This window comes from Cannabis sativa, chromosome 1 (genome assembly GCF_029168945.1).
Source record: "Cannabis sativa cultivar Pink pepper isolate KNU-18-1 chromosome 1, ASM2916894v1, whole genome shotgun sequence".
In the NCBI taxonomy this organism is placed as follows: domain Eukaryota; kingdom Viridiplantae; phylum Streptophyta; class Magnoliopsida; order Rosales; family Cannabaceae; genus Cannabis; species Cannabis sativa.
The window spans coordinates 46,016,038-46,024,677 of record NC_083601.1 but is presented as its reverse complement, the minus strand read 5'-3'; the positions used below and the strand labels follow the sequence as shown (position 1 = coordinate 46,024,677).

Sequence of the window (8,640 nt, the reverse complement as noted above, 5' to 3'; positions counted from 1 at the left end):
TGCCTTTTAAATTAATTATACAAAATGACTTCACTCACAGACCTATCTCTACTTGTCTTTGTTTGTTTTGTTGTGCGTATAAAAATATTGAAGCATTTAATGGTCAAACTTTCAAAAGTAAAATTTAAGTAAAGGAGGGTGTTTCTGTAATTAATTATAAACTTTTTTGAAAAATAAGTGATGTGTTTGTGTGTAAATTTTTATAATAGAATACTCAATTATCTATTCTAGCTATATTTTTTTTGTATATCCTAGATTGGAAAAATTAATTAAACTAAATGTAGACGTGACAACATTAATTAGGGACCGTTTTTTCAAATTCAATTGTGTAAAACACGTTTTTTATAATTATTTATTATCATGTATATCTTGTATACAGTTTTTAATATTATCATTTTAATTATTAATTAATTAGCTACCCCTTTGAAAATAAATATATATTATCATTTTCGTTGACTACTTATTACATTAATAATTACTATCATAAGATCATATTTCTTCAATCTTAGATTCATGATCATTTATTTTGGGGGTGAGCATGCACTGATCATTATATCACTTTGTTATTTTTGTTATCTTATTATTAAGTTTGAGTACCAAATTATTACACCACACACTGTATGTAATATATTGTCAGTATTTATTTATAAATCTGTTCTGTGTGAAAAAAATAAAAGAATAATTAATATACATTTTTTTGTATGTACGGATTATTTTGTCTTTCTTAATTAGATTATTAGTTAGAACTACATCTGATTATATTTTAATTTAAAAATAAAAAATAATTACAAAAAATTATTGAATGATAAGTAATTGGATATATTTAATACAACAACTTTTAATTTTCTGATCCTCTCCATATTTCCAAAAATATATGTATCTTTCCAAAATTATAACTGTTAGTTTTTTAATAAATTGTAACAGTTAGGACGTTATATACACCTGTAATAAAGTAAATAATTAAAGATAATTATCTGCATTTATGGATAATTAGTCATACAACTACCCGTTTTAATTAACCTACAATTGTTCATCAAGTTGAATAAATTTGAAATCAAACCTGATTAAAAATAGGGAAAAACTGAATATATATTTATTTTTTTTTAAAAAAAATTAAATTAAAAAACTTGTTAATTAATTTTTAATGGATATTGGATTGTTAGTCATAGACTGATAATGATAATTAGTATAATAATAAATCATATTCTCTAGTGGCAAATAGCAATACTTATTACATTTTCTGACAGCTATAATAATAAAATATATAAAAAAATACATAGCTCTGATTTAACACTAATCAAAGTACAATCGTATAACTAGCCTTATGATCAAAATTTTATACCTTAATTATTATTATAATTTCACACCCAACAACAGGGTAACAGAATATACTTATATTATTGATTTATTTCCACATGGCAATCAGAGATTTGTCCACTTGTCAGAATGGTTGTCTTTTAGTGTACCGGATCACATAATAAATTAATAATAAAAAAGAAGAAGCTGAGCTGAGCTGAGTGAGCTCTGAGTAGCAAAAATTAACTTAAATAAATAATAAAAAAAATATTATTATAAATAAATAAAGTTAGGATTAATCGCACTCGGTTAACTGTAACTCACACACATTTTTATTTTTTATTTATTTATTTTGATAAAAAAAATAATTAATATTTTTATCTTTCAATTTTTACATTTATTTATTAACTATTATTACTTGTTTTATATTAAAATAGAATATAATGTATAATATGATAAATAGTAAATGAATAGAATATGATAAATTATAGTATAAAGAATACAATTTGATAGTATATAAAATTTTGGGTGAAAAATTTTAATTTTTTTTTAGATAAAAAAGATAAAAAAGAATATCTTTTTTAATAAATAAAATAGTTAATTAGCTGTATTTTCTGGGCAGTCAAACAGTCAACCTAAAAAACTGTTGGGAAGATTTTTGTATTATATAAAAGCTTCTCTTTTGTTTAATAATTTTTTTTAATATTAAACCTACTGCCCCTTCTTATTCATTCTCAGATTTTTTTTTTCTTTCTTTTTCAAATTCCTAACATCCCGCTCATTCTCAGACTTTCTCTCTCTATATCTTCAAGCTTTTCCATTTGGTCTATGGAGGACTTGGAGCTTAGAAGAGGAGAGTTTCAGGTCAATATTTTTGTTTTTGACGAATCAATATTATACATTTACGATGAAACTCTAATGTATCTGTTTATTGATCTTTCCAATTTTGGATTTTGGTAATTATATTATTTATCTGGGAAAAAATCGATTAGGGTTTAGTGAGTTTTTGATAGTTAGATTGTAATGATTTTTTGTTAAAAGATTGGGGATCGTGTTTGTATGGTGTTTGACTTGTGGTGTATTTCATCGTTAGCGTAATCGAGAGGAAAAGGGGAAAGGGAAAGAACACTAAAGTTCGACGATTTTGGATAGTAATGTGTCGAACACTTTCTTTCTCTTCTTCTTCTTCTTCTTCTTCTTCATCATGTTACGTTTTTGGTCCGAAGAATCAGAACTTATTTCATCAGAACAATTCTTGTCCACATAAACTTTACTTCTTTAAAATCTTTACTGGAGCTGAGCTTTCTTTTTTGGAAAAGAAAGAGAAATTAGCTTAATTTTTAAACCCAAATTGGAAAATTTCTAAACAAAATTACTGACTTACATGTAAAGATTCAAAATTGGTAATGGTTTTGGCCCAACATTATGACCTGATTTTGGTTTCTTACAAAAATATTACGCTCGATGCATATTATGCATAAATTACCGAATCAATTCATACTGCACATTTCAATGGTTTAAGTTTTCAGATGTTTTATGTAGTTTTTGCTGTCTTTTTTTTCCCCATTTCATGTATTGGCTTGTTGATTTGCTGATTCAAATTCACTTTCACTTACCAGGTTTGAGAAACAACCTACGAATTTGAAGCTTACTTTTCTTAACCAGAAAAGATGAAAAGGGGGAGCTTGGTAAATACTAAGGCTAGAGAATTTCCGGGTAGAATAACACGTTCTCGAACAGCGGCCTTGGTAGTATCAGGACAGCTGCCCCCTTCCAAAGCACCTATTAAACAGACCAAGAAGAGGGCTTCGCCTACAAATCTAAATATGGATGAGAATAACAACAATGTTGACAATCCTCATCTTCAATGTAAGAAGAAGAAGAGGGTTATGCTTCAGGACGTGACTAATGTTTTCTGTGATCGAAATTTTTTCAACAAAACTAAAATTCAGGTATTGTTTTCACTAGATATCAAATCTTATTTGAAAGTTGTATTATCAAATTAGTTTTTTTTTTTTCTCTTACTCTTATAGTCGTGTTGATTTACATTTATCATTGTGTGGATCGTCATATCTGTGTCATGGTGTCTACTTGTTTGAAAAAGTAACGGATAGATCAATCTTGCTCTTATGAAAGGTCTGACTTTTGCATAATTTTGGTGGTTATTAGGCTAAGAACGAAAACCCTGCTAAAAGGGGTCAGGCTAAGGTGAACAAAGTGACCCCTTCAGTTTCCACTGATGTCCTTTCTTTGAGAGCTGATTTGAAAGACAACACAGAATTTAAAACTGAAGGGGTTGTATCTTCAGAAATTTTGACAGAGAGCATGCCTCATTGGTTCACTAGCTCAAATGGGTTTGGCAAACATGAGGACCTGTTTGGAAGTCAAACATCTGAACTTACTTCAGAACACGAAAGTCCTTCAAAGGAAGGTTAGCTAAGATGAGAAAATGTGACATGTTTGTTTGACTTTGTTGAGTCTCTTTGGAATCCTGTGGTGTTTAAAGCTTGTACTTTGACTAACATAGTATTAGTATTAACTTGTTCAGTTCTATTTAAGCGAGTACAATAATATCTTTCGGTGAAGAATAGATTGTATGGTTGAATTTCATTAACTGTTGACTTTCATTTTTATTTCAGAAGATAAGGATGAGAAACATTATTCTGTTGAGAACTTCACTACATCAATTAAACCAGACATTGTTGATGTTGATGCAAATAACAAGGACCCTCAATTGTGTTCCACCTATGCTCCTGATATCTATGACAATTTGCGTGTTTCAGAGGTTTGTGCATCTAATATTCTGTTTGTGCTCCTTTAGAGTGAGATTTAATTAACATAATTTGTTCGCCTTTCTTTGCTCTGTTTATTTGAGTGAGGAGCTGATTTAAAATTCAAATTACTTTGTTCTTCCTTACAGCTTTCGCAGAGGCCATGTTCTAATTTTATGGACACAACACAGCAAGATATCACTCGATGTATGCGTGGTATTTTGGTTGATTGGCTTGTGGAGGTCAGCTATTTTTTTAGCCTGTCATATATATAATGCTTGCATCTCATTGTCATTTCTAAGTTTTGTTTCATATAGCTTTTGATGCTTTAAGTCTTCTATTGGATATTCAAGACACAGCAGTTGATCATGATTATCTTGTTTTCAGGTATCAGTAGAATATAAATTGGAGCCAGATACACTTTACCTCACAGTATATCTGATTGATCGATATCTCTCCGAAAATTACATAGAGAGACAGAGACTTCAACTTATTGGCATCACTTGCATGCTAATATCCTCGTAAGCTTTCATTTTAATAACAAAGTTTTTGCATGAGTTTACGTGGCTTATATTATGAATGTATGATAAAAATAATAATACATCAATAAATACCTTATATTTTGAGTGGACTTCACTTTACCTTGAGCGGTATCTGTCTTTATTTTGACATGTAAGTGAATATGGTTTTGTTTTTTTGATTGAAGGAAGTACGAAGAAGTTTGTGCACCACGTATAGAGGATTTTTGCTTTATCACGGACAATACCTATACGAGAGAGGAGGTACCTTTCTTTGGTTAAATCTTTTCAGGCTTCAGAGTTTATATAAATAATTTGATCTTGTTTCCCAACCATGATACTTCTTCATGCATTGCAAGCAAGTCAGGTCGTTGTAAATTTTGTCTTTATCGGGAAATGAGCTCACAAGGATGTTATATATTGCCACATCTTTAATTTTTGCACTCACCACATAGTTTTTACTCTTCCCATCAAATTATGTTTTTCGTTTCCATTCCTGAATTTAGTAAATGGCAGGTCTTGGAAATGGAAATTCAAGTGTTGAAGTACTTCAAATTTCAACTGTTTGCGCCCACGGCAAAAACTTTCCTCAGGTACTTAAGCATGTAAACGAGTCACTTCAAAACTAATTGTTTGCTTTATGCATGTTCTCAATTTCTTGTTTTCTTTCTTTTTCTTTTCTCCAGGAGATTTCTTCGAGCAGCTCAAGCATCATATAAGGTAAGATAATGCAGAGCTAAGTTGTTTAGTGTAGCTAGCAGGATACTCCAGAGTTTTAGTTAGATTCTTACCATGTGTAATTATATATTTACAGAATCCTAGTCTTGAACTGGAGTACTTGGCCAGTTATTTAACAGAATTAACGCTGATAGATTATGGCTTCTTGAGTTTCCTTCCTTCTGTCATTGCTGCATCGGCCATATTTCTCTCCCGATGGACATTAGATCAGACTAGCCATCCATGGGTGAGCCTTTACTCCTTATCTTTTTTCCTTTCTTTTGTTGTGAGTTCCATATAATTCAGTAGAAGTTTAACTTTCTTAATATCTATCAGAATCCAACACTAGAACACTACACCTCGTACAAGGCATCAGATTTGAAAACTGCTGTTGTTGCTTTACAATCATTACAACGAAACTCCAACGGTTGTCCTCTAAGTGCTACACGAACAAAATATAGACAAGAAGAGGTATCAAATCACATTTGTGATGAGAAAGAATCTTTAGTTCTTATTTTTCATTCCAAGTATCTAATACAATGAATTTCGTTCTTAGCAGTATAAATCGATCGCAGTGTTATCTTCTCCAGAACTACTTGAAACGCTTTTCTGAAGAGAGATGGATTATGCAATGACTGCTAACAAGATAGGTGTGTGTTTCCACTGGCTGTCGTCTTTTACACGTTGAGCTAGTGCTTAAATGTCTAATTTTAGTTCTCTCCACTTTTCAACTCCATTCATTTTTCCCAATTTAGTTTAGGTTCACTGACCTTCTGTCTGTCAAATTTAGGATAGGGTTCACTAAGTTGGGATTTAAAAACTTGTAAAAAAGAAAAAAAAAATTGTTTGGTTTTAGACAGCACATAGAATTAGTTCCTCTTGAGTTGTAAATTTTCGAGAGAGATCAGAACTATATCATTGTAGCTCAGAAGTTAAATAACACTATTTAATTGCCACTATCTTTATATATAGTGGTCATGTCATATGCCTTGTAATTGCATAAGTGGTCATGTTCTTGATGATTTTTAATGGTAAGCTTTGGTTGGAAGGAGTAGGCTACTTTGTAAATTAATTAGTCATATTTCTCAATAGAAGGACCATTTATTAAGTATATACTAAATAACTTATTACTTTTATAATCAGAATGATGAGATTTATTGTTGGAATTGTGATTCATTACCATTTCATCCTAATATTCTTTTGTCAAAACTTCATTTCATTTCATTCCACGGCTAAAATTATTACACTATGTTTGGTTGGAAAGGGAGAAAAATAGTGGGATAGAAAATAGAGGTGCTACTAGTGCTAGGAAAGAAAATATTGCTATTAAATAAATAAAATTTGGTACAATTATAAATTTATAATTTAACAATTTTATATAAAAAAACAAAGGTAAACTTTTTCTTTTCTTTTAATTTAAATGTGTATTGTAAAAATCTGTCCTCACCTTTTTCTCCACTTTTGGAGAATAAAATATTGGTAGACCCCATTATTTTTTTTTCCCATTGTTCTGTTTCATTCACTTTTTTTTTCTCAACCAACCAATTTTTTTTCTTTCTCCAAACTATGTTTTTACTTTTTCCATTCTACCAAACATAATGTTAGTATCATCTCATGATGGAACCTATCAATTTCAATTTCTATTTTACATGTGAAATTTTTCACTTTTATCAATTTCAAAATATAATTAAGTGCCCAAGACATGAAAGTTTATCATTTCAAAAAAAAAAAAGTTTGTCTAAGAAAGAAAAAAATAAAATAAACACAACTTAGGTTTAGGTAGGTGCCTTAATAATTATGACATCAGGTGGAAAGTCACAAAAAAAATAAGAGTAATGTTAGAAAAATTTGAGATATGAGTGACAGTGATTGAGTTCATAATGTATTATTTGAATGCATGTTTATCTTTTAATTTCTTAGGACCAATGATATATTTTTCTTAGATTTTTTCATGTATTGTGGAAATCTTCACTGATCATAATAATTATTGTAAATTTGCTTGAATTGTATTTAACTTTTATTTTTACAGTTTGTGGATATTACACTGTTGTGATAGTACAGGTAAAAAAGTACTTGCATAATAGTAGTATGATAATAAATTTTAAAAAATATATTTACATTCTTAGAATTATGATTAGTACCAATAATATTTAATTTTTGCTAACTTTTAGTTAAGTTGATTATAGCAAACTCTTTAAGAAAAGGGATTGTAATAAATTGGGAGATCTTTTATCATTAAAAAATGGGAAAAAAAAGGGTGTGAAATTGCACAAGAACTAGGATTTAGGATGACAATTCCTATTTGCGCAAATTCTCATACATAAATGTGTGAATAAAATATTAAATGTTACAAATGCGAAGATAAATTTTCTTTCTCAAGAAAAAGCTAATTTTATTTGTTTTTATCATATAAGTTTTGAGAAATGCTAAAAAGTATGAGTGATGCTTAGTTCTTTTCAATATGTCATTATTGATATTGGTCCAATTAAGTATTGGGTCCTATATAATAACTTTTAGGTAGTATTGTTAACAATCGCAAGACAACATGTCTAGAGGTGCTAGGCACTACTGATGCCTAATAACAATGCTCATAAATTTTGCCTCAATATCAAATTTTAAAAAATGCCATTTTTACTGTAAATAATTGAATGTAAATGAGATACACATCCATTTTTATTATTATTATTACTATATTATCATTCACTTAGTATAAAGATTTTCTTAAGCATATGTGAAATTTTTCTTTTTTTTTTACAAGAATATTTATGTTGCTGACTTTTAGCTCTAAAAAATTATTTTAATATAAATTAATTTTAATAGTTTTTCAGAAAGAGTCTTCTTAAGAAGCTAAAACTTTTCCCAAGGTTACTAAAAGCTCAAACCAAACATATTGGGTTAGAGTGGGGTTGGACTGATATTCCTCATCTCGATTCTTTCTTAGTTGGATTTTCTTTTTTAAGAAATTTATATATTACACATACATACATATTTTTTTAATGTAGTTTAATCACTAAGATGATAACTAAGGTGCCTCAACCTTATATAATTCCCGTACCATAAAAAGTAGATGGGATAGGGTAGAAAATTTAACATGAGGAGCAGGGACGGAGATGGAACATGGTAGACCTCTCACTCCCCCGTTTCCCGTTATATTTTCATTATTCATAGCTGCTCTGGTTAAAAGTGAAAACATGATATCTCATCATAAATAAATAGATAATGATTGTTGTAATACATATTAATATTTTTTGTTATATGTATGTAAGTTTAACTTTTTATGTTATTTGAGAAACTAATTATATTATAATTTGCAGGTAATAAAATTTGTTGTTATGAAC

General features: G+C 29.2%; 1 protein-coding gene across 2 annotated transcripts; it reads left to right on the top strand.

Moving 5' to 3' along the window:
• Nucleotides 1-1,915: 1,915 nt before the first annotated feature.
• LOC115705277 (cyclin-A2-3) lies at nt 1,916-6,356 on the top strand. Of its 2 annotated transcripts, none has more exons than XM_030632572.2 (12): nt 1,916-2,160; nt 2,916-3,248; nt 3,466-3,727; nt 3,936-4,081; nt 4,217-4,309; nt 4,455-4,588; nt 4,774-4,849; nt 5,102-5,178; nt 5,272-5,305; nt 5,400-5,549; nt 5,639-5,773; nt 5,859-6,356. In XM_030632572.2, the coding sequence occupies exons 2-12, from the start codon at nt 2,967-2,969 to the stop codon at nt 5,913-5,915; spliced, it is 1,446 nt and encodes a 481-aa protein (XP_030488432.2). In that variant the 5' UTR covers nt 1,916-2,160; nt 2,916-2,966; the 3' UTR covers nt 5,916-6,356. The 2 variants fall into 2 exon arrangements, with proteins under 2 accessions (XP_030488432.2, XP_030488433.2); XM_030632573.2 differs by having other exon boundaries at nt 1,917-2,160; nt 5,862-6,356.
• Nucleotides 6,357-8,640: the final 2,284 nt, after the last annotated feature.

What these genes read in the sequence shown, in the direction of transcription:
- LOC115705277 (XM_030632572.2), top strand. Translation starts at nt 2,967, where the DNA reads ATGAAAAGGGGGAGCTTGGTAAATACTAAGGCTAGAGAATTTCCGGGT. An exon ending in CGAAAGTCCTTCAAAGGAAG is followed by an intron (nt 3,728 to 3,935) that starts GTTAGCTAAGAT and finishes TTTTTATTTCAG; the next exon opens with AAGATAAGGATGAGAAACAT. An exon ending in ACAATTTGCGTGTTTCAGAG is followed by an intron (nt 4,082 to 4,216) that starts GTTTGTGCATCT and finishes TCTTCCTTACAG; the next exon opens with CTTTCGCAGAGGCCATGTTC.